At 41.3% G+C, this 26665-nt stretch overlaps 1 protein-coding gene across 3 annotated transcripts in view; it reads right to left on the bottom strand.

Annotated features, from left to right (window-relative positions):
- LOC126188988 (RNA-binding protein 12) overlaps positions 1-26665 on the bottom strand; it is a 107324-nt gene that overhangs the window by 27216 nt on the left and 53443 nt on the right. For all 3 annotated transcript variants that reach the window (XM_049930782.1, XM_049930783.1, XM_049930781.1), the window contains exon 3: positions 8931-9084. In XM_049930782.1, the coding sequence (XP_049786739.1) occupies positions 8931-9073 (143 nt within the window). In that variant the 5' untranslated portion in view covers positions 9074-9084. The remainder of the gene's footprint in view (positions 1-8930; positions 9085-26665) is intronic.

Genomic DNA, 26665 nt, shown 5'->3' with positions numbered 1-26665 from the left:
GTGCTCAGAGCCATTTTTGATACCAAAAGTACCAATTGTGGTGACAGTCTTTCCTTTACTTTTTTATTCAAAGTAAATCGTCAAATTTTTTACCTTAAGTTCTTAAGATAATGTTCTCGGGGAATTTGGAAACCTTTTTCGATATTATTAACCATTACTGTGATTCCAAAGTTCAAAGTTATGCACGTAATATCCCATCTGAGATGTAAAGGTAGTTTTAACTGGAGTAGTGAACACATGGCAAGAATTTGGGGTTATCGCAAGGGTTCTGAGGTCACCAAACTATGTTTTTAGTCGTCATTTTTTAACCAATAAAACTCTTTAAGTCGCGCTGCCTCTGTATAATTGGTACTTCATGCCCGTACAGGCTGTCTTGACCTGGAAATTATTCGATGGTGCAAATTGGCAGGTTAAGCACCTTACAAAAATTTATTTTGTTTCACGAAATTCTTTGTACTTTGAAATCCAACGCCTCATTTTTTTGTATATTGAACGTGTAGCCTAAAATGTTGTGTACATTTTGTGTAAAATAAACTTGCATTGAATGTGAGACGATTCCATATTAACCTTATAAGTACTTATTTGTTGTTTACATGTGTTAAAGTATGTAAATAAACCGCGAAAACTTTACTGATTTCAAAATTCGTTTTACATAAGCAGCACACCTTGCTGCAACAGGGAACAGAAGAGAACCAGCAGAAAAATTCTCCTGGCGGAGAACAATAAAGATGAAGTTGCTCGTCTTTAAAAGACTCTTGGCAGGAAAGTGGGGAACCAACTCTCTCAATCATCATTCCGCCTTCCTCACCAAAAATTTTGACAAGTGAACCTATCTGCACTTTTTGACCTGAAATGGAGGTTGTTGGGGATAGTAGCAGTGAGAGCAAAAGGGCGAGAAGACATTACACATGTAAAAGAGAGAGGACTGGAGACCACACATAGGTTTGTGGAGTCTGGAAACCCTGACCGGCGAACTTTAACATGAAAAAAATTCCCCGCTTTTCCCCATCCTCTGTCGCAACATACAGCAGTTTTCCAGCATAGGGGTCAGTGCAAACTATTTCCAAGGACATGTGCGGAGAGGAGACAGTGGTGGCTGAAGAGAATGACAGCAGACTAACCAAGAAAGAAAGACATAGTTGTAACGGGAGAGAAAAAGAATGGGGCAAAGACAATGGCATTGGAACAGAGACACTGAAATTTGCAGAGGAGGAAACACTGGTAAGGAAGAGCGATAGGAAGGGATGACGACAGCAGCAGTGAAAGAGACCGATGCCAATGGGAGCAAAATGATAACGTGTGAAAGTTGGTGGCAGTGAAAGGGAGATGCTGACTATGAACGATTCCCTACAAACACATACAGCGTTTGCTTTAGAAAGTTCTGTTTTAAGAATATGTTCGCATGCCAATATTTTTGGTGAGGAATGAGGATTGAGGCAGCTAGTTCCCCATTTTACTGTCAGAATCTTTTAAAGAGAAGCATATTCGCCTTTTTTTTGTGTTCCGAAAGAAGTACTTGTCAGCTAGTTGAATTATTTTTGTTATCCAAGATTTTTGCACTGTTACCTACATCTGTATTTGTCCATCCAATTTATGTGGTTGCCCTTTATATGTATGTCCTTTTTCAATTGAGCTGCCTAGTGGGGTCTTCATAACAGCAGTATCTACAGTCTTAAGGAACTTTAAACGTACTTCATTATTCTTCAAAACCTCAGTATCTCACTTCTTTATACACCGATTTTTCCTGACGATTCTCTTCAACTTCAAGCTGTCCACCATCGCTAACCTTCGTCATCACAAAATCATCTGAGCCTATATCTGCTCTTTGGTAAGCCTTAAAATCCAAGATCTGATTTCGGACTCTGTCTCACCACACTGCAATCCAGCTCGTATTTTCCCAAGTCTCTTCTTTTGTGGTTCTTGAACAGAATATTTGTTATCACCAGATGAAATTTGCTGCAGAACTCAAGCAGTCTTTCTCCTCTCTCATTTCTACCACCAAATCCGCATTCTCACATAACTAGGTCTTGTATTGATTCTCCTACAATCGCTCATAACTATTACATTTTCGCCTCCCTTTACATAATGAGTTACCCACTTAAAAGCCCTGATATACTCACTTTCTTCATCTTCTGCTTCTTATACCTGGACTAATGAACTATGGTACATAATCCTAGCACGAAAAACATGACTGAACCATCTCCTTACAACGATCCTGGGGTATTGCACGCCTGGGATATGCATTGCTACCTGGCCGCGTCTATGCCCTTCTACGATCATCTGGCGTCCGGCAAATCCTGCACTTGTCGGTGAAGAGAACATGATGCCATTCAACCAGGGTCTCTTCCTACGATACTGGAGACAGTTATGTTGTAGTGTGAAGACGGTTGCATACTAACCTCTCATTTGCCTACAAGAGGACAGCTCACAGTTCTGTCGCGTTCTCGTCGGGATTCCTAAGAGTCTTAATCTGTAATTAGCTGTCATCAGCTGATGCTATTGGCTACATGCGACCATTGTGAGGCTGATTTTCAATATTTTGTACCCCAAGATAGTGACTGCACGTTCGAATGACGTCGCTATGGAGTACGCCAATTCGCCAGGTACCTTCCAATCGAGACGATTCTTGGTGTAAAATGACAATGCGAGCACTGTCTACGATTGAAATGGGCCCTGAAGGGATTATGACAACATACTGAACAGTGTACACAAGCTCCGTGTCCCATTAACGCCCTCTGGTGAACTATATTCATAACGCAGGTTTATTTTTACCAGCATTACAGAGGCGGTAGAAAAAGATACTTGCGGCTTCAAAAAAAAGAAAAAAGACATGGACCATGTAAGTCAAGAGCATTTTAGCTGGCGTTCTTCGTCGACTGCATTCTGAATGATACAACTGCCTTACTGCTTTAGTGCTGGTAGTTTTCGTCTTCCATGATCAAATAAATGTTATATACGTATTAAAATCTGTGCATAGCTGCACCTTAGCGTTCGCCAGCTGGTCAACAAGTACATTTTGTTCATGTCGGAAACTGCCTACCGCTGCCATATTTCCTCAGTTGCTCGAAATTATACTCTCTTTCTCAGTGAACCATGATAGCTGGGGCTATAAAATCGTCTTCCAGCTTGAAATCCCGGCTTACACGACCTAAATTACCTTCTTTATAGGCTGTCGACAACGAAAGTTCAAGGGTGCAAGATAAGTACCAACTGACAAACTATTCGTGAACAATTTTACACTGTGAAACTCACATGCAGTGATGAGCTACCATGTTGTAAAATATCGCAGCGATATTGGCGAGAAACTGTGGGACATCAAAGAGTTGCTTCACATCTACATAGCTCATATCATTATTTCTGCAAAGAAAACAAGTTCTTGTCTGTCTGCTCTAAATTTCGAATCGGCAGTTGGTACTGATTTAAGCACACTATCCACCACATGAGACGCCTATTTCACTTTACTGTATTTAATTTACGAAAGGTTACAGAACTTACCTTGTACAATCCGACAGTAAATTATGAATAAAATCGTTTAATAACAAGTATTGAAAAATTAATTTAGAAAAGGTCAGCGATTGTCACAGAAACTGCCCGAACCTTGCCGAAGGCAGCATTGAACTTCCGTCGACACGACAGATTTGGTGTGATCATTTCTGTAATTTTGAGATGTAGTCAGCGTGAAATATCTGTCGAATAATATCACGGTTAATTTGTTTTGAACTGCGAGGTGCAAAACAGTATGAGCAAAATTTTTTGTTCTCTTCACTTGTGGTCTTTAGCAGGTTTACTTTTCACGGCGGTAACCATTACTTTTAACTTCTCGTACGTTGCGACTGCAGTACCATAGCTTTGTTTCACAAATGCCATGATGACATACTACATAACTTTCATACGCAACGGTACATACACTATGTGATCAGAAGTATCCACACATCTGGCTGAAAATGACTTACAAGTTCGTGGCGCCCTGCATCGGTAATGCTAGAATTCAATATCGTGTTGGCCCACCCTTAGCCGTGATGACAGCTTCCACTCTCTAAGGCACACGTTCAATCAGGTGCTGGAAGGTTTCTTGGAGAATGGCAGCCCATTCTTCTTCACGGAGTGCTGCACTGACGAGAGATATCGATGTCGGTCGGTGAGGCCTGGCACGAAGTCGGCGTTCCAAAACATTCCAACGGTATTCTATAGGATTCAGGTCACGACTGTTTGAAGGCCAGTCCATTACAGGGGCCACTCCGCCACAGACCGTGCATTATGAACAGATGCTCGATCGTGTTGAAAGATGCAATCGCCATCCCCGAATTGGTCTTCAACAGTTGGAAGCAAGAAGGTGCTTAAAACATTAATGTAGGCCTTTGCTGTGATAGTGCCACGCAAAACACAAGGAGTGCAAGCCCCCTCAACGAAAAACACGAGCACACCATAATACCAGCGCCCCCAAATTTTACTGTTGGCACTACACACGCTGGCAGATGACGCTCACCGGGCATTCGCCATACCCACCGTGTTTCGTCAATAACACAACGTTTTTCCACTATTCAATCGTCCAATGTTTGCACTCCTTACACCAAGCGAGGCGTCGTTTGGCATTTACCGGCGTGATGTCCGGCTTACGAGCAGTCGCTAGACCATGAAATCCATGTTTTCTCACCTCCAGCCTGTCACAGTACTTGCAGTGGATCCTGATGCAGTTTGGAATTCCTGTATAATGGCCTGGATAGATGTCTGCCTATTACACATTACGACCCTATTCAACTGTCGGCGGTCTCTGTCAGTCAACAGACGATGCCGGTCTGTGCGCTTTTGTGCTGTATGTGTCCGTCCACGTTTTCACTTCACTATCACATCGGCAGTGGACCTAGGCATTTTTAGGAGTGTGGATATTTGTGGTAAGTTCTATGGGGCCAAATTGCTGAGGTCATCGGTCCCCAGGCTTACACACTACTTCATTTAACGTAACTAACTTACGATAAGGACAACCCACACATCCATGCCCAAGGGAGGACTCGAACCTCCGACGGGGGGAGTCGCGCGAACCGTGGCAAGGCGCCCTAGATCGCTACCCCGCTCGGCTAGGAGGGTGGAAATCTCGCTTACAGACGTTTGACACAAGTGACACCCAATCACCTGACCACGTTTGAAGTCTGTGAGTTCCGCGGAGCGCCCCATTCTGCTCACTCACGATGTCTAATGACTACCGAGCTCGCTGATATGGAGTACCTGGCAGTAGGTGGCAGCACAATGCACCTAATATGAAAAACGTTATGTTTTGGGGGGTGTCCGGATATTTTTATCACATAGTGTAGGTAATTAGTACAGCAGGCATAAATGTCATGATGTTTTGTGTTGATACACACACACACACACACACACACACACACACACACACACACACAAAATATATATATATATATATATATATATATATATATATATATAAACTACAAAACTTATAAATATGGAGATGTTGAACATGCATACTGCAATGAGTATTTGCAGCCACATGTAACATTCTAAATATACTATCAGCGATAACATGTCTTTCATTATACTCTCACGCCTGTTTCAGGATAGTTGCAAACGGATTTTTAACGGACAAGAAACCAAATAATATATCATGCAGTGTAAAGTTATAAAATAAAAAATGGCACACCTGGACATGGAACTGATTTCTTGAACCCTATTACTCTAACGGAAAACTCTGGCTACTGCACTAATTGGGCAGTACTACTACACACTACTGAATCGTGATAGTTATCTGACTTTTGATTACAGTGTCACCAAACATGTTACAAAAAAAGGTATGGCCAAACTTTCAGGAAACATTCCTCACACACAAATAAAGAAAAGATGTTATGTGGACTTGTGTCCGGAAGCGCTTAATTTCCATGTTAGAGCTCCTTTTAGTTTCTTCCACCTTCGCTCAATGGAGTACGTTATCATGATTTCATACGAGATACTCTACCTGTGCTGCTAGAACATGTGCCTTTACAAGTACGACACAACATGTGGTTCATGCACGATGGAGCTCCTGCACATTGCTGTCGAAGTGTTCGTACGCTTCTCAACAACAGATTCGGTGACCGATGGATTGGTAGAGGCGGACCAATTCCATGGCCTCCACGCTGGAGTCATCGTCCGATGATGTCATATATACCCGATCAGAGACAGATCTGTTGATCCAGCAGGCTAAGGCAACATGTCTATACACTGTCCATTGTAATTATCCGGGCTGTTATGCCGTGGTCGGTGGTGATTCCCAACGTTTCGTCTCCGACTGCGGGAGACATCTTCAAGGGGGTCCGTAGCTCGATGGAAGGTCCAAGGACCTCAACCCTCTTGACTTTCATTTATGGGGGCATTTGAAAGCTCTTGTCTACGCAGCCCCGGTACCAAATGTAGAGACTCTTTTTGCTCATATTGTGGACGCTGTCATACAATACGCCATTCTCCAGGGCTGCATCAGCGCATCAGGGATTCCATGCGACGGAGGGTGGATGCATGTATCCTCGCTAACGGAGGACATTTTGAACATTTCCTGTAACAAAGTGTTTGAAGTCACGCTGGTACGTTCTGTTGCTGTGTGTTCCCATTCCATGATTAATGTGATTTGAAGAGAAGTAATAAAATGAGCTCTAACATGGGAAGTAAGCGTTTCTGGACACATGTCCACATAACATATTTTCTTTCTTTGTGCGTGAGGAATTTTTCCTGAAAGTTTGGCCGTACCTTTTTGTAACACCCTGTATACATGGTTCTCATATCATATAAGGCCTTCCCTGATCTAATTCGTGTGATTCAAAGCTCTACATAGTATACGCAAAACGATGGTTGCTACTCAAAGTGAAGACCTCCGAGCATCCTGCCTGTATTATCTCCAGAATGTTTCTGTTTGTGTTGTTCTACGGTTTACTTAGTTGGCATTGTTAAGAAAATACATGAGTACAGCTGCGTGTTCAATCATCGGACGACAACCGCTATAAATTACGGTCACATAGATTTCGCTTCTTCGATATCCATCTTTCTATCAAACAGTAATGACGCTTGTGGTCCATACCTCATAACGATCTTTCATAAAAGACTGAATAACTGTGACTAACAAAACAAATCCTTCTGAATTTTCACCCAAACAGAAGCCGAAAGTTATGAGCACACGCAATAACCTTGAGCCATTTTCGTAGAAACACATCTATTTCACTTTCCTTCTCCTACGCTGTGGTTCCTCTACAACTGCATAAATACGTGAAAAGAAAATATGCTAGAGCTATTTATCGTATCTGTAACACCAAAACGATTTGGAATTATTTTGATGCACTGTGGATCAGATCATTTATCAATAAACAGGGAATAACTCAAACACCGATAATCATAGTCCAATACTTACACAGAAGAAAATCTCTATTTTGCATCACGCATTATCCATCAGGGTTATATGAAAGCTGAGTGTGCTATTAGACTTAAAATTCTAGAGATGACTCACGGACCCCGGAGCTGGTGAGCTTCGCTTCTAAAGATGGCTGCCAGGAAACCGACGATGTATACTTACCCTTCAGTGTGAATAAATACGAAGAAACATGGTTCTTGCCTTTAATATTATCACATCTTGCTGAAAAACATCCTGTGACGAATACCTTGTAATTTAAACTCACATTTTGACCGTGTTTGCTTTCAAATAAATGATTGTGGAAATATTGTTCTGCCTTGCGAAAACACCAATTCTTTAACATCCACACATGCTTCGGCGAACTTTCACGGTCATCAGTAAGTTCATTTTATTTTCTTAATACCACATATTGATATTTGTGCAGCTGTCTGCCATTTGCAGTAGAGCTGATATTTTGCTCCAGTTTATCATTTTCTGTTTTTCCATGTTTTTATGCTGCCATGAAAACTGAACTTCCTAACACGCACTGTATCACTGTTCCTACGAGATATTCACCTGGCGGAATATCTCATAAATATTCACCTGGCGGCGTATGTCTTAAATGCTGACACTGCGTAAGAAAAAATGCCAGGCTGAAGCAAAGTATCAACGGTACTGCAAATGATAGACAGTTACATAAGCATCAACATGTGGCATGAAGAAAGTAATACGAATTCACAGATGATGAAATTCACCGAAATAAGCATCGGTATTAAAGAATTTGTGGGTGCTCAAAGCAGAACCATACTTTCATAATTATACATGCTGTGACTGTTTAACTGAACTTGAACAGTGTATCGTAAATTACTACATAGAGAAATCAAATTCTGAAAACAAAAACTCTGTGGTATTACACGTCTGCAAGTGGTTTTCATTATTAAAACTAGTTTATTGGTTTGATTCCTCATCATATCTATCAGTGACTGATCGGATGTATGGCGATATGTTCTGGTCGCAGACAATAAGTTCTTTGATTAAATGTCACCAGCTGTCAACAGTGTGTAAGGCAATCCAGTACAGAAATCCAAGTAGACATTTTATGATCTGCTTCAGCTTGCTTGTCATTCTGAAATGTTACCTGTGTCAAATGCCTTGAAACACCATGGCCCATCGTGCAGATGCAGCCGGCTTAGTTGTCGGTCTACGTGTTAATACAGTAGATTGGACAGGGGATGCAATACAGTGAAAATACTCGTAATCTTCATTTTTTTTTTACTCACAGCCTTTCTTTCTTCAATAGTTTTATACATAGTACGGCTATCCGGAGATACAGCCCTTGTTGGGTTCAATGGATATCTCTATGGGGCTGTCTGTCATCTAAAGTCCCAACAATTACAAGGATAATTTTGTTCTATTGCTGCAATAAAATTCTTGTTGCCTTTTTAGAGAAGAATATGTTACTTAACAAATCCTTGCTCGTTAACTGTTGTCAGCACAGCTGGGAGTCCTCACCACGTTGCCAGTTAACAACCAATAAAATCACTGGTTGATGTGCAGTATTCACCTGAAAGCGATGAAGGCGTCGCCCTGCTCGCCGCCCACGATGTGCACGCCGCCCTCTGGGATGGACAGGCCGCGGAAGTACTGCCGGATGTCGAGAGCATTTGCCGACCATGGCAGGTTTTGTAGTCTTATGATGACACTCATCTTGGCGCCTCCTGCAAATGCGCATGCAAAAACCATGCAACTATTTTCACATACTAAAATTCTTTAAATTATATAGTTAATGCTGAATATGGCAAATGTATGAGTTGTTATGAGTCGACGCAATCTCCTTGTTTTCTAAAACGAAGAACTAAGGCTTTCTATTTTTTTCTGTTTTTTAGTCTTCATAAAGATGAGAGTCTATCGTGTTCCAAATTTCTCCAACAGACAATCACAGTGGGATTATGTGGTTTTCAAATTATTGAAGTGTAAAGCGTAAGCTTTTCAAATTGTAACTACGGAAAATGTCGCGCGTAACGTTATGAATGTTAATTAAAATATTCGCCACTTGAACGAAGATGCGATGAAATGCAGAAAATCTGAATATCGCAGAATGCAGACGTATTATATTTGGAAAAGTAATCTTTTTTCCACAATTCAAATTAAACTCCGTTAACACCGAATTCCCGTTATCACTCTGAACAGTATTACATTAGCCGTTAAATAATGCAGTCGAAGTATCGATGAAAACTCGTTTCTCTCTTGTGTTTTTAATCTGGTGCCGTAGTGTAAACCTAGTCATAGTGTCAGTAACTCGCAGATGTTGTGAAAATTGGCACATTATCAATGTCTGTGTTGGAGTAACTAAGAAAGAAACTTAAAAGCTTACAAAGGTGCAGTTTCACTAAACAAACGAGGTGTTATCAAAAAGTACGGCGAATAATTTTATTAGAAACAAAATAATAAGCTTATATGGAATTTCATTTAAATTACTCCAAAGCACTGTCCTGACCTAGCAATGTACTTATTACAACGTTGAATGCATGAGTGAAAGAATTCCTGGAAGGCTTCTTTTGAAAGGGCGTTCAGCTGCTCTGTCGTGGCCCCCTAAAAGTCAGGAATGATGTCACAGCGTTTTCCTCTAAGTACGGTTTTAATTTTGGGGATGAGCCAGAAGTCGCATGATGCCTAAGTAAGATGTGACAGACATGAATACTTTTTCTGGTCAAAAACTCGCGAATCAAAAGCGAGGTGTGACACGGCCGGTTGTCGTGTGAAGTAGATATCCACGGGTATATTTTTCTGGTCTCTTTCTTCATACATCGTTTCACAAACGTTGCAGTAAGCCCTTGTAAAATTCGGCGTTTAAAGTTGTTCCACCGGAAACAAACTGATCGCACTACACCCTCAGTATCCAAAACAATTATCATGACTTTGATATTCAATTTTGACTGGCACGCCTTTTTAAGGTGAGGAGACTCACTGATTTTCCATTGCGAACTCTGAATTTTCATCTCATCTTCTAGATCCCAGTTTTATCTCCAATTACAATTCTGGACATTAAATACGGATCTGGATGATGGCGATCCTTCAGTTTCGTGCCAACTGACATGATTTTCCTTCTGTTCAACACTCAAAAGCCTAGGAACAAATTCTGGAATCACGCGTCTCCTTTGCAAATTATCGGTTAAAATGCTTTGCACGAACCCGTACGAGATGCTAAGTTCTTCCGCAAGCTCTAGAATAGTATTCACCTGTTTGAACAATTTTTGACACTTTTTGCACGTTTTCTTCTGTTTTTGAGGTTAATTGACGTCCCGAACGTTGCTTGCCTTCTAAAGACTCATTTCCGCTTGTAAATCGCTCATGCCACTCGTAAACAGTCTTCAGTGTTACACATTATCCCCATACATCAATTTCAACATTTTACGAGTTTCTTTGGTACCTTTTTGCCTCTTGAAACAGAACATAATGCTCTCAACGTTGTTCGAAACACATGATGCACGACAGATTCGCTAAACACAACCTCATCTCTGAACGCTGACTGCCATGTTAGAAAGTGTTCCAACTTGCCGCTGCCTGTCTCCACGGATCAGGCTATCGGACATATCACATCAGATGGTTGTAGCGTCAGCAGTTGCTGCTTTAAAAAAGTTCACCCACCCTATTTTTTGTTCTTATCTCGAGCACTATCTCGCTTACCGTAGTTTTAAGTGTGTGATATTCTTATGTAAAGTAAAATGTTCTGTAAACCTGTGTCGACAGCCTACACGTCGAGCGGCAAGATCAGAAAGGGACAAGTCATATCCAACTTCGTAAGCCTGTCTAAAGATCATTAAGTCGTAATAATGCTCATCTACGCAAAGCTTTTTACTGGCACATTAACACCCAAATCTCCAGATGTCAGACACTCAGATCGGTATCAAACGTGGTATGTTGATTGAGTATGAATCAAAACACCGATTTAGTTCGTCATATGTGCTGTCGTCCGGTAGAACATGTGTAAACGATAATTAAAAGTATCATCAAAGCTACGGAGCACAGGAAATGCGTATCTGTAAGTAATTGTATTGTAGATATCGCGTGGGTGTGATGATAGAGCGTTCCGTCCTCGTAGCAAAGGTCCCGCGTTCAAATTCCATTGATAACTTTTAACTGTTTACTCGTGAAACTGCTATAGGGGAGAACATTTTCCTGACATGTAAAAAAACTTTACAGAGCTTGTAGCAATGTTCTTTTGGCAGTCTGCTTTCGCTTTGCAAGTTGAGCGCTACGTTCTTACTACTGATCTTTTTATTTTGTTTATTATTAATTATTATTACTACTACTATAAATGTACTCTATAGGTTTACTACTTTCTAAGAAACGAAGCGAAAGCATACTGCCAAGAGAACATTGCTGTGAACTCAAACGGCTCTTTTACATGTCATAAATATGTTGTCCCATGTAACACTTTCACAGATGATACAGTTAACAAATTTGTCGTCATTGTTGTTTCAACCCGGGATCCTTGATACGAGGAGCTAAAGCTCTAGCAGCTTCCCCACGGAAGAAACATGCTGCTTACTCTCAGTTATGCTTTTGATGTGCTCCGTTGTACTTGATTTCTTTTTATTAACGTTTACGCTCGTTCGGCTAGACGACAGACATAGTACGAACTAAATGGGAGTTTTGGTTAATACTCTATCGACATACAATGTTTGATACCGATCTGAGGGTCTGAACATCTGGAGGTTTGGGTTTAAGTAACACAGTGGACATCCTCAAGTGTTAGATGTTGATTTGGAGGGGCAGAAGTGGCTGTACTCTGTTAAGGTGTCACGTACTCGTTCAGTTTACCGACATGGTGCAATCTTACGCAAATCGTGGGACAATCAGCCTACTGTGATATCAATTCATTCACATACTTCAGGCACAAACTCCTTTTTTCAGAGCTTACATAATATTCGTTGGTCACGATAGTGGATACATGGTATAACTGGACCGATGGTCAATTTTCTGTTAAATGTGCGTTTAGGTATTTCTTTTCTAGACTCGAGCCACATACCAGAAGGTCCTCATTTTTTGATGGAATCTACGGAACAGTGTACATTACGAACCTTTCACGACAAATAAAAGAATTCATTAATGTCCGTGGGACCCACCTCCCTGAATCAGCTTCTTCTATTTTGTCGCCATTATATTAGTGACGTATTTGTTAATTTCCTGAAGAGTATAGGGAAAGCAGTTTTTATGGTATTCATGTGATCAAGCTGTATTTTCTGAAGAAACTTCATTTATAGTAACGCAGTAACAATGTTGCAGGGCGGAAAACTGCTGGGTGCAAGAAAGGAAATCTGCTTCTGGAAGTAGCTTTTATCCTGTCTTATCTAATCTCTTCTTACAGAATTCATAACACAGTGTAAGTAATGTGCCTCAATACCTACAATTATTTTGCAGCTATAAAGAGTAACAGATTTTCTAAAAGAAATAAAATTTCAAACTTTTTGTTTCATATTTCTAGTAACTAATTTCAAGTACCCGTAAGTCTAGTTACGTTTGATTACTCTCTAGTAATGGAAACACATTGAAATATTTACCCACTCGATGCACAATGTTACTCTTCCGCTATGTGATGGAGTTGCTTTGCTTTTAACAAACTTTTACAATTTTCATCGTGTTCTGGTTTTTATTTAGTTTCTTTTTTACCTCGGCACCGTCTTCTGCTTTCCTAAAAAGGAACTGTTGCTAGTGTTATACAGGTGCTACCCAACCTAAAAACATACCACTCCTAACAACAATAATTGTTAGCCTACAAATGAAATAAATACTGATGTACTGCTGTTCAGTACAGTGTCCTCAGTCACCACTAAAAATATCTGCGAACCTTCAGTGTGCTGGAATAGATGTGGATCAGCAACTTCTGTTAATCAGTAAAATGGTATTTCCGAAAATGTAGAAACGAGTAGTTACAGCGCATATGGATAACTCATTTGTATGCGTTGTAACTGTTCGTTTGCATATTTTTGACATGGTTTTTATACTTTTGGAAATAACATTTTTTACTATGTTCCGATTATTTGAAAATAGGTCTCGGTCCGAAAACAGTCATCGAGTGGATAAAAAAAGTAAAATTTGCAACTTTCGACTGGTTTTCGTTGTGCTGAAAAATATATGTACTTATACTCGTTACGTCGTGCACATCTGCACGGTGCGAAAACTGGTTACTGACCCTGTGACATCCTCCAAATGACTAATACGTATGTTACACAAAAAAACCTCATTTAAAGATAGTCGATTCAGTTGAACACAAAGTGACTAGAATTACAAACAATTTGAATTGGAAAACACATGGAAAATGTTTGGGGAAGGCGAACCAAAGGCTGTGTTAGATTGGCAGAAAACGTAGAAGGTGCAACAAAGGTACCAAAGAGACTGCCTACGTCACGCCAGTCTATCCTCGTTTGGAGTATCGCTGCGCTGTGTGTTTACACGACAGGGTTGATGGGGGACATTACAAAAGTTAAAATACAGGCAGTTCGTGTTTAATTGTCACTAAATAAGGGACGAATAAGATCAGCAAGTTGGATTGTCAGTCATTAAAGCAATGGCCTTTTGAGTTGAGGGAAAACCATTTCACGAAATTACAATAACCAACTTGCTCCTCTGAATAGAACTATTTTGTTTCCTCCCACCAGCTAATGGTGAAAAAACTAATGTGACAAAATAGGAGAAATCAGAGCTCGCCTGGAAACATGTACGTGTTCATTTTTCCCGCGTGCTATTTGAGAGTGGACTGTTAAGAGACGTCCGAAACGGTTCTATGACCCCTCTTCGAAGCACTTAAATGTGAACTGTTGAATAAAGATGCAGACAGCGGGCCTGGCATCTTTTAAAAGTTCCCATTGTTGTCAATGTGTAGGCCTTCTGAAACAAACTGTTTGGGCTGCCATTTCGTGCCACAGATAAACGAGACCTTTTTTTTGCTCGATATTCCGATATTCTCGATATTCCGAAAGGTGCATAGGCTAGGTAAGTTGCGAAATCAGTTTCTACTTACACTTCACGTCACTCGACTTCCAACGCACACACAGTGGTTTATGCAGAATGGAATCCGCCCACACACGGCTAAAACTGTTCTCGGCTTTCTGTGCGAAACGTCTGGTGAAAAGGGTGCTGTCTCACCATTTTCCTCTGCGTCTCCATTGTGGTCAAATTTGGCCACTTCACAGACTCGACATCAACTCCTGTAAATATTTGTCTGTGGGGATATAACAAGACATTTTACGTCAGCATCCTCCAGATCTAATGGAACTCAAAGCGTCCGCACTATGGAAGTGTACAACACAATGGACAAGGATCTGTACCAGTAAGTAGTGCGGAATATGAGTACAAAATGGCGAACAGAGCATGTTCTCCACTGACATCACTTCTCTGTACGTTTGTAACTATATTTATGTAGTTCGTAATGTTGTGTGTCATAGTATTCAAATACGTGTATCAATGATTCAACGTCCTCCACGCCACTCGACAAATTTCACAGCACAAAATTGCCATACGGATCGATCAATTATGCCGACTCTCCAACAAATTAAGTATATCAGATTGTTTCTGCCTATCATGCAGCTATGAATTATCCTGTTTATTGAAATAAAATGATGGCTGGCATTATTGGCCGGGCGCTGTTTGGCTTGGTGCAAGTAATTCTACTTTATACCAGTTCGGCGACTTGCGCGTCTTTGTGATAAAGATGAACACGAAAACGTACATCCATTCCCCGAGCGAAGGAAATCAATGGTGCGTGAAGCTCAGAACTCAAATGTCAAGCAAACAGCGCAGTTCGACGCGACTCTCAAAAATTCTCGAGAAAATCGATTTTGAAGTTTTTTCAACGACTTTAAAATCCTAACGCAAGATCGATTTTGCGGCAGTCAGCACGGCGCTGTGGCAGAGTATTTGCCCGACATGTGGGAGGCGCTGTTTCGTTTCTCGGCCAGAGTAAATTTTTAAACAAAGATGCATGATCTACGTGCACATCCGTGAAAAGAAAAAGACAAACATGAAGAAAATTTAGTTTGTAAGGTTTTTCTTCAAATGAAACAAATTGTATCAACAATCTTTAGTTGAAAATCGGTATTAATAATTTATATTTGCAATGGAAACTGGATTTTTGTATATCATATGTAATTATAAATAAAAAGACGTGCATTTTTCGTAAAAATAAACATTATATGTGTTAATTAGCATATAATCGACGACATTTATATTTATACTGAACTGAAAGAAAAGAGTAACGAAAAAATAATGACAGAAACGAGACTCAAACTAGCGATAACCAGTCTGGAGTACATCCGATTTTTTTCACCTGAACGCATTTTACGATTCAAGGAAATACTCGAACATCTTTGTTTAAAAATTTGCGTTGGCCGGGAATCGAACCAATACCGCGCACTTTGTAGACGTGCATTTCACCACACACCTACACTGCCTGTCGAAAAACCTAGCTTACTTTACGGTACTACTTAGATACTCGGAAACTTCAAAAAGTGGGTTTTCTTGAGAATTTTTGAAAGGTACATTGTGGGACAGATATTCGAGTTCTGAACTTCACCTACCATAAACAAGAAAAACTATAAAAATCAGATTGCTGGGTGGTCTCCTTGAAAGTGAAATCTCGTTGCGTCGATCACGTCTTGATCAGCATTAATTCACCTGCGTATCGTTTCATTGTTGGCGCTCCAAACATCTGTGAACTCTGATAATGTGCTGCAGATACAATCATGATGAGACATAGGAAGATATACTGTAATACAATACAGAGCAAAATAATCGAATTTTCTGACGTACTCGAATAATTTTCATCGTTTATAGCTATCGAGTTATATCGCCGACTTATTTTGGTGGTACTACGTACTTCTTTGTGTGGAGGTGGGAACAGACTCCGAAGAGAACTTCGTCGACATAATATTCGTGAACTTACCAAATAGTAGAGTCGAAAATCCACGCTAACACAGACAAGTGGATTATCAGCACTCTTGGTCTGTCAACATGCGGTGCAGGTTCTTCAAGAATCACATTATACATCCCAGTTTTATTCATGAGGCTCTAAATAGCTATTATAAGCAGATCTTAACATATATATACTTTGCTTTTATTAGAAGACACCCCACTAGACAGAGCGGAATCCAAACAGCACCAACAGGACGGATGTTCCGCGCCCGTTCCGCACAAATAATTATAACTCTTTAATAACTTCTGCAGATTGTTGGATTTCATTTCGTTAGGGAAACATAAAATGGCCTGCAAGTCATCGGGATTAACATCTGAAGGATTTTATCTGTGAGGAAAATTAAAACGCAACGTCTACAAGGAAAAATCGACAGTTCTCGAAGGCGTGAAATGCCGTAAACACGAGCCTCTGCTGTGATTAATCCAGACGAAGTTCAATGGGCAGTATTGTCCTTCCGGAATCGCTTTATAGTACGCATCAGTGCTCACAGTCAACAATCTGACCACTTCATACTATTGCCATAAAATTAAAGACAAGAACCACACCTGAGTTATGTGTTTGCTTAAATTTGATACAGCGAGACACACTTTTGTGGGACCTTTCTCCTGACGGCGGAACAGTGGTTTGTGGTTCTATTATCTGCGACCATTCGACGTGAAAAAATGCATAGTAGTATCGTGCATAAAATACACTGAAGCGCCAAAGAAACTGGTATAGGCATGCGTAATCAAATACAGGCAGATAAGGCGCTTCGGTCGGCAAAGCCTATATAAGGCAACTAGTGTATGACGCTGTTGTTAGATAGCTTACTGCTGCTACAATGGCAGTTCATCAAGATTTAAATGAGTTTGAACTTGGTGTTATAGCCGGCGCACCATCGATGGGACAACATCTCCGAGGTACCGATGAAGTGGGGATTTTCTCGTACGGCCATTTTACGAGTGTACCCCGGATATCTGGAATTCGGTAAAACATCAGATCTCCGACATCGATGCGGCCAGACAAGATCCTGCAAGAACGGAACCAACGACGACTGAAGAGAATCGTTCAACGTGATAGAAGTGCAACCCTTCCGCAAATTGCAGCAGATTTCAATGCTGGGTCATCAAGAAGTGTCAGCGTGAGAACCATTCACCGACACATAATCGATATAGGCTTTCAGAGCCGAAGGGGGGGGGGGGGGCACTCGTGTACCCTTGATGACTGCATGACACAAATTCAACACCGACATTGGACTGTTGATGACTGGAAACATGTTGCCTGTTCGGACGAGTCTCGTTTCAAATTGTTTCGAGCGGATGGACGTGTACGGGTATTGACACGACCTCATGAATCTATGGACTCAGCATGTCAGCAGGGGTTTGTTCAAGCTGGTGGAGGCACTGCCATGACGTGGCGCGTGTGCAGTTGGAGTGATAATGGGACCACTGATACCTCTAGATACGACTCTTGACAGGTAACACGTACGTAAGCATCCTGTCTGATCACCTGCATCCATTCATGTCCATTGTGCATTCCTACGGACTTTCGCCAATTCCAGCAGGACAATGCGACATCCCACATGTCCAGAATTGCTAAAGAGAGGTTAAAGGAAGGCGCTTCTGAGTTTAAACACATCCGCTGGCCACGACACCCTCCACACGTGAACATTAATGACCATATATGGGTTGCCTTGCAACGAGCTTTCTCCGCCCCCTCGTACTCCTACGGATTTATGGACAGCCTGCAGGATTCACGGTGTCAGTTCCCTCCAGCACTAATTCAGGCATTAGTCGAGTCCATACCACGTCATATTGCGGCCCTTCTGCGTGCTCGCGGGGGCCCTACACGACATTAGGCATGTGTACCAAAACCAAAACGGCCTTGCTGTTCTGGTACTGCGAACGGCTGAAAGCAAGGGGAAACTACAGCCGTAATTATTTCCGAGGGCATGCAGCTTTACTGTATGATTAAATGATGATGGCGTCCTCTTGGGTAAAATATTCCGGAGGTAAAATAGTCCCCCATTCGGATCTCCGGGCGGGGACTACTCAAGAGGACGTTGTTATCAGGAGAAAGAAAACTGGCGTTCTACGGATCGGAGCGTGGACTGTCAGATCCCTTAATCGGGCAGGTAGGTTAGAAAATATAGATGGGAAATGGATATGTTAAAGTTAGATATAGCGGGAATTAGTGAAGTTCGGTGGCAGGAGAAACAAGACTTTTGGTCAGGTGAATACAGGGTTATAAACACAATATCAAATAGGGGTAATGCAGTAGTAGATTTAATAATGAATAAAAAAAATAGGAGTGCGGGTTAGCTACTACAAACAGCATAGTGAACGCATCATTGTGGCCAAGATAGACACAAAGCCCATGCCTACTACAGTAGTACAAGTTTATCTGCCAACTACCTCTGCAGATGATGAAGAAAAAGATGAAATGTATGATGAGATAAAAGAAATTATTCAGGTAGTGAAGGGAGACGAAAATTTAATAGTCATGGGTGACTGGAATTCATCAGTAGGAAAAGGGAGAGAAGGAAACATAGTAGGTGAATATGGATTGGGGGGAAGGAATGAAAGAGGAAGCCGCCTTGTAGAATTTTGCACAGAGCATAACTCAATCATAGCCAACACTTGGTTCAAGAATCCTAAAAGAAGGTTGTATACCTGGAAGAATCCTGGAGATACTAAAAGGTATCAGATAGATTATATAATGGTAAGACAGAGATTTAGGAACCAGGTTTTAAATTGTAAGACATTTCCAGGGGCAGATGTGGACTCTGACCACAATCTATTGGCTATGAACTGTAGATTAAAACTGAAGAAATTGCAAAAAGGTGGGAATTTAAGGAGATGGGACCTGGATAAACTGAAAGAACCAGAGGTTGTACAGAGTTTCAGGGAGAGCATAAGGGAACAATTGACAGGAATGGGGGATAGAAATACAGTAGAAGAAGAATGGGTAGCTTTGAGGGATGAAGTAGTGAAGGCAGCAGAGGATCAAGTAGGTAAAAAGACGAGGGCTAGTAGAGAGCCTTGGGTAACAGAATAAATATTGAATTTAATTGATGAAAGGAGAAAATACGAAAATGCAGTAAATGAAGCAGGCAAAAAGAAATACAAACGTCTCAAAAATGATAGCGACAGGCAGTGCAAAATGGCTAAGCAGGGATGGCTAGAGGACAGATGTTAGGATGTAAAAGCATATATCGCTGGGGTAAGATAGATACTGGCTACAGAAAAATTCAGAGACCTTTGAAGAAAGGAGAACCACCTGTATGAATATCAAGAGCTCAGATGGAAAACCAATCCTAAGCAAAGAACGGATAGCAGAAAGGTGAAAGGAGTATATAGAGGATCTATACAAGGGCGATGTACTTGAGGACAATATTATGGAAATGGATGAGGATGTAGATGAAGATGAAATGGGAGATACGAAACTGCGTGAAGAGTTTGACAGAGCACTGAAAGACGTGAGTTGAAACAAGGCCCCGGGAGTAGACAACATTCCATTAGAACTACTGACAGCCTTGGAAGAGCCAGTCCTGACAAAACTCTACCATCTGGTGAGCAAGATGTATGAGACAGGCGAAATACCCTCAGACTTCAAGAAGAATATAATAATTCCAATCCCAAAGAAAGCAGGTGCTGACAGATGTGAAAATTACCGAACTATTAGTTTAATAAGTCACAGCTGCAAAATACTAATGGAAAAACTGATAGATGCTGACCTCGGGGAAGATCAGTTTGGATTCCGTAGAAATGTTGGAACACGTGAGGCAATACTGACCCTACGACTTATGTTAGAAAAAAGATTAAGGAAAGGCAAACCTACGTTTCTAGCATTTATAGACTTAGAGAAAGCTTTTGACAATGTTGACTGGAATACTCTCTTTCAAATTCTGAACGTGGCAGGGGTAAAATACAGGGAGCGAAAGGCTATTTACAATTTGTACAGAAACCAGATGGCAGTTATAGGAGTCGAGGGACATGAAAGGGAAGCAGTGGTTGGGAAGGGAGTAAGACAGGGTTGTAGCCTATCCCCGATGTTATTCAATCTGTATATTGAGCAAGCAATAAAGGAAACAAAAGAAAAGTTCGGAGTAGGTATTAAAATCCATGGAGAAAAAATAAAAACTTTCAGGTTCGCCGATGACATTGTAGTTCTTAAAGAGACAGCAAAGGACTTCGGAGAGCAGTTGAACGGAGTGGACAGTGCCTTGAAAGGAGCGTATAAGATGAACATCAACAAAAGCAAAACGAGGATAATGGAATGAAGTCGAATAAAGTCGGGTGATGCTGAGGGAATTAGATTGGGAAATGAGACAATTACAGTAGTAAAGGAGTTTTGCTATTTGGGGAGCAAAATAACTGATGATGGTCGAAGTAGAGAGGATATAAAATGTAGACTGGCAATGGCAAGGAAAGCGTTTCTGAAGAAGCGAAATTTGTTAACATCGAGTATAGATTTAAATGTCAGGAAGCCGTTTCTGAAAGTATTTGTATGGAGTGTAGCCATGTATGGAAGTGAAACGTGGACGATAAATAGTTTAGACAAGAAGAGAATAGAAGCTTTCGAAATGTGGTGCTACAGAAGAATGCTGAAGATTAGATGGGTAGATCACATAACTAATGAGGAGGTTTTGATTAGAAATGGGGAGAAGAGGAGCATGTGGCACAACTTGACTAGAAGAAGGGATCGGTTGGTAGGACATGTTCTGAGACATCGAGGGATCACCAATTTAGTATTGGAGGGCAGCTAAAATGGTTCAAATGGCTCTGAGCACTATGGGTCTCAACTGCTGAGGTCATTAGTCCCCTAGAACTTAGAACTAGTTAAACCTAACTAACCTAAGGACATCACAAACATCCATGCCCGAGGCAGGATTCGAACCTGCGACCGTAGCGGCCTTGCGGTTCCAGACTGCAGCGCCTTAACCGCGCGGCCACTTCGGCCGGCTGGAGGGCAGCGTCGAGGGTAAAAATCGTAGAGGGAGACCAAGAGATGAATACACTAAGCAGATTCAGAAGGATGTAGGCTGCAGTAGGTACTGGGAGATGAAGTTTGCACAGGATAGAGTAGCATGGAAAGCTGCATCAAACCAGTCTCAGGATTTAAGACCACCCACAACAACAACCAATTTATTTGGCTCTTCAGTGTAGTTTAGCATGAAAAATATGTAAAATTACTTTCTACGTCCAATACAGTAGAGACAAGAACCTCGCATATCATGCACCATTCCAAAATGTTACCCTTTGCAGAAAACGTTGTCTATATGAAGTGAAAAATTCTACTCGCAAACCGTCTATTTATGGCAAAGTAAGGACCCAGTTTCAAGCCAGAAAACTAAAGCTACCTGTAGACAGCTTCAGTATCTCTAACCTACCTGTCATGCGAAAAACTGCCAAGCTGTCCCTTGAGGAAGTCAATTCTGAAGATGATTCTCTACGAATTACGCGAATAAACCACTATAAGATCGATCTAATTCGCGTCAACAAACACAGTTTTGATTTATGGAAAGGGAAGAATAATGGAAAACGCTGTAAATATAAGCAACAGTTTCAGGGCAGAAGGTTGGACCAATAAATGTGCTAACAGTGATTAACGTTTGGATTTTTAGTATTACTGACAGTCTGACATGGATACACGACTATTCTTCATAACTAAACGTTTCCCTGACAGTAGATGAGAAACTTTACCATAATAATCTGCCCGCCATAGACCTGTTCGTATAGCTTTACTAGCTAGCTAGCTAGCTAGCTTTCAAGGCTGGTGGTGAGCCAGATGAGGATTTAGTCTGGTAAATGTGCCAGCCCGAATATGATTTTTAGGCGACTTCTCACACTCTTTGAGGCTAATTCTGGGTTGATCCTAGACCTTCGCCTCAGAAAACACGATACACAAGCAGTTAAAATTCGATGGCATACAGAACAAAGACTACGCGATTTACAGACACATGGCACACACTACTTTCCTCCGGTTTAAATGTCGAGTGTGGCGATAGTACGACATCCAGCAAAAAAGCTAAATAAAAGTAAATTTGCCAAATCATGAATAAACAGTGGAACCTGTGCGACGGGCTTACCGCTAGGAAATAACGAAATCGCCAGCCATGCTATTCTTAATTTCGTTAATACAGGATTAAAAACATCCATAAGGGTTGTAATCTATTAATTTCAGTCGTGTTTTATCGCTGACCAAACTCTATTAACGTTACACACTTTGGGACGGGTTCCTTAGACCAAAACAAGGGAAAAGTTCAGATAAACGGATGTTCTAAAATCATTCGCCGGCCGCAGTGGCCGAGCGGTTCTAGGGGCTTCAGTCTGGAACCGCGCGACCGCTACGGTCGCAGGTTCGAAACCTGCCTCGGGCATGGATGTGTGTGATGTCCTTACGTTAGTTAGGTTTAAGTAGGGGACTCATGACCTCCTACGTTAAGTCCCATAGTGCACAGAGCCATTTTTAAAATCATTCGTTTTCGAGTTACTAATGAAAGTAAACTGATTTCCAGACACAATCCAACAATTACACTTATCTATGGATCCGTCTGACTCATTGTCTCCTACCTGGCGTTGTTTTACCATGGTTACAATCGTCGTTCGTCTGTCTTCAACGTGTCCATTGTGTACATGTAATATAGGCAGTGAGCTAAGTGTTCTGCTCAAACGTGGCAGCACATTCATTTCGTGAGCACGCAGATACGATTTTTATGTACCGCCGCGTGAACGGTAATGGACACCAGACCGCACGGCTGTATCAGACGGCGTTTCCAGACCACAGACAGCCGAGTAACTCAACCTTTGGTGCTGTGTATCGTCGCAAAGGTGTTGTCTACAGTGACTTTATTCAGCACACGCTCCAAGATCTATTAAGATGTCTCCCTGGAAATACAAAGAAACATTTGGTTTATGCATTAAGGAGATCCAGCACATTTCAGTCTCAGTGTTCGAGACGCACTGACGGTATCTACCATGAAGGATGGATAGCTAGAGGAGGACCAATTCCATGACCTACACATTCCCCCGGCCTCAATCTTTCAGATTACTATCTCTGGGGACACCTTAAACAGTAAGTGGTCTATGCAGCAGGCCACCAGGATGCAGAAACTCTACATCGCCGTGTCTTGGAAGTTTGCGAAACCATTCGGATGCAGTATTTAAAAGGGTGTAGCAGTCCATGATTCAACGAGTGCGTGCGTGTTTAGAACCAATGTGTTTATGAGCTCCGTTCACTTAAATTATAAACTGTCATTAATAATTCGAGAACGAAGAATTTTCGGACATATGTTTACAAGTACGGAACCTGTCCCCCAGAGCGTGTATAAGTATTTTTCAAACACCCTGTATATTTCAGCCTCAGGTAATAAAATGGCGTAACCACTACTTTTATTTCTTAGCAAATCATCAGACGATTTGAGTACGTTTCACAGTAACTCTTCAAAGTACAACTGAGCAATACAAAAGAAGTGAGACATATCAATTATCTAAATGTGAACATCTCTCCTGAACTGTTCAGCTATATTTCGGAAGATTTATTATGTAACGTCTCAAATCACCTGAAGATGATCTGATAATTAATCCAAACCGATAAGTTAGTTAGTGTCATGTTCCGTGGATCATGTGTACTATTACCCGTAATAATGTGCAGCGCCTCTTTTTACACTCACATTACACATTCACATGTAAATATGGTTACATGCTGACCGTCTACCCTTCATCCATATTACTCGGGCGCCTTTCCCACTTCACTGAGGCAAGTAGCAACCCCTGCCACTTGAGGGCTTCGAAGTGTAGCGTCAGATATGGCGGTGTGTAACGTGAGAAACAGGGTGCTGTAATCGAGATTAGAATTCGAAGAGTTCGTCCACACATGGAGCACCCTCTCCTTCGGTATATCAATGCCGCACCACATACGAGCGCTGCGACGTCTGCAAATGTTAGCGAAGATCCTCCATACAGTTCCGACTTGGCCCCAACCGAGTTTACCTGTTTCCGAAACTTACAGAACACCTTCTATGACTTCATTTCGATAGTGATGAAGCGGTGCGTGCTGAGGTGAGGTTGTGGCTTTGACAACAAGCATTTTACAGTGACGGTATCAACAAATTAGTCTCTCGTTGGCAGAATTGTGTTCGTCGCCAGGGTGACTATGCTGAGAAATAAATATGTACACATGAAGACTAAAGATGTTGAATGTTAATAAAATGTTTCATTTTAAAAATAATAGGAGCTTTCACATAAAATGTTCGGAGGCATTACTTTTCAGCACACCATCTTAGTACTGTTGTGAGTTAATAATTCCTGCCGATTACCTTTCACAGATTACAAAACTAGAAATTATTTTACGGAATAGAAAGATCTGTCAAGGGTAAACTTTTTCAGTTTGTTTTCAAATTTAACTTTGCTGTCTGTGAGACATTTTGCGTTATTGATGCTAAAGACAATATGGAGTGATGAACGCTTTTTTTTTTTTTGTAACGTAATTATGTACATCACTGTTCCTTTTGAACTGCACTGAATTATTTACATCATGGGGGAATAAATATTATGTTACGCAGTAGTCAAAATTAAACAGATGTCCACGACATTATCGTGGGTGAGCACTACATGTTATTATTACGGCACGTTTCTACTCACTTTCTCTTCTTAACGTTGAGTTACTCCTGAACATTATTCCACAGGATATTATTGAACGAAATACGCAAAATACGTCAACTTACTGATTTGTCTCTACCAAGATTTGCAATGATTCAGGGTGCAAATGTGGCTAAACTAAGTTGGTTCAGGAGTCCCAAAATATGTTTTTCCATTTTAAATTCTCGTCCATATGGGCACCTAAAATTTTGACGTTTGCACCCTAATTATTATTCCCTCACCATGCGTTACACTTGTCATTTGTGTAGTACCTCTAGATGTGTCGTGTTGAATGTGTTGTGTATTTTCGAAATAGTATCATTTGTGTGATTTGAGGCTGGAATACAATTTACTAGTCTGGTCATTGTGGTCCCTAGGGCAATATGCCTTGTCTGTGTAATTCAACTTTAATTAGCGATAAAAGTTACCTTGAGACGATACATCGTACCTATTCATTAAGCCATACAGGTGTTTGCTGTGACAACAGTCAACTGGCGTTACCAACCAGTTTATAAACGAAGTCATGTTCATCAGGCAAGAAAAAGGAGTAAATATCAGCTGTGGTGCATAGGTGGTTTCTAAATTTTGGACCAGAAGTAATAAATGTTTGTTGAAAGCAGCAGATGTTGGTTTCCATCCTACGACATAATTATAATTATGGACCACAAAATTAGTCCTCAGAAACATCTCATGTTGTTAATCTTACGTGACTATCGAGCTTGAAAGGAGGCGTGCCGAATGCCGTTAGCTCATGCACCATCCGAGGACTGAATAAAAGCAAACTGGTACACTAGTTAAAGCGGATATGAATTAACAGTTGCTCAGAACGTACGTTCGATATTACAGACCCTTATCACCGTCTGGACATAACGTAATATCAGTTTAGTAACAACTAAATGCAAACAAAATGGAAATATACGGTCATATGTTTTATGAAATGATTTGTCTAAAGAAAACCTAACTAACCTAAGGACATCACACACATCCGTGCCCGAGGCAGGATTTGAACCTGCGACCGTTGCGGTCGCGTGGCTCCAGACTGAAGCGCCTAGAACCGCTTGGCCACAGCGGCCGGCTTTTGCCTGTTTATTTAATACGCACAGTTCTCGAGTTTTCATTTGCGTCGGAAAGTAAACCGATTATGTGACAAGTTTCTAGCAAAAAACGAATTTTTTACTCTCACGAGTGCTTTGGTACTTCAGTCTTTGAATCTCTGCATGTTAAACTAATTCCCTGGGCACAGTTCCTGCGTTTTCCTCAGTGTCCACTGTAAAGTTTCCATAACGCATGTCGATAGTCCTTTTTTGTGTGTAGATTCGTTTTCCACGGCCTAAGTATGGATAGGGACAGTGATTGCGAAGCTGGCTTTGGTTATATAGCTTGAAGCTGCAGTGGATGGGCATCACTGTTGTGGGCAGACGGCGGGGATCCAGCGGACGTCCAGAACGTCTGTGTCTGCCAATCGGTCGGCACAGCCCAGTTCTGCTCGCACTGAGGTTGACCCCTCATCCGTGGTTGAGTGGGAGGTTGCCTCGGGGCGTGGCAGGTGGTAACGATTCCCCAGTTAGTCTGACACCAGCAGGTTCCAGGTGCTATCTGTGGCTGACCCCATCCCTCAGCCAGATGCAGTTTCTTGTCCTATTTCAGAGGAAACCTCTCTGTCTGCAAGATCCGGTCAATCACGGAAAGTCGGATAATTGGTAG

This window comes from Schistocerca cancellata, chromosome 5 (assembly GCF_023864275.1).
Source record: "Schistocerca cancellata isolate TAMUIC-IGC-003103 chromosome 5, iqSchCanc2.1, whole genome shotgun sequence".
Taxonomy (NCBI): Eukaryota; Metazoa; Arthropoda; class Insecta; order Orthoptera; family Acrididae; genus Schistocerca; species Schistocerca cancellata.
This window is presented reverse-complemented; position numbering and strand designations above follow the sequence as displayed.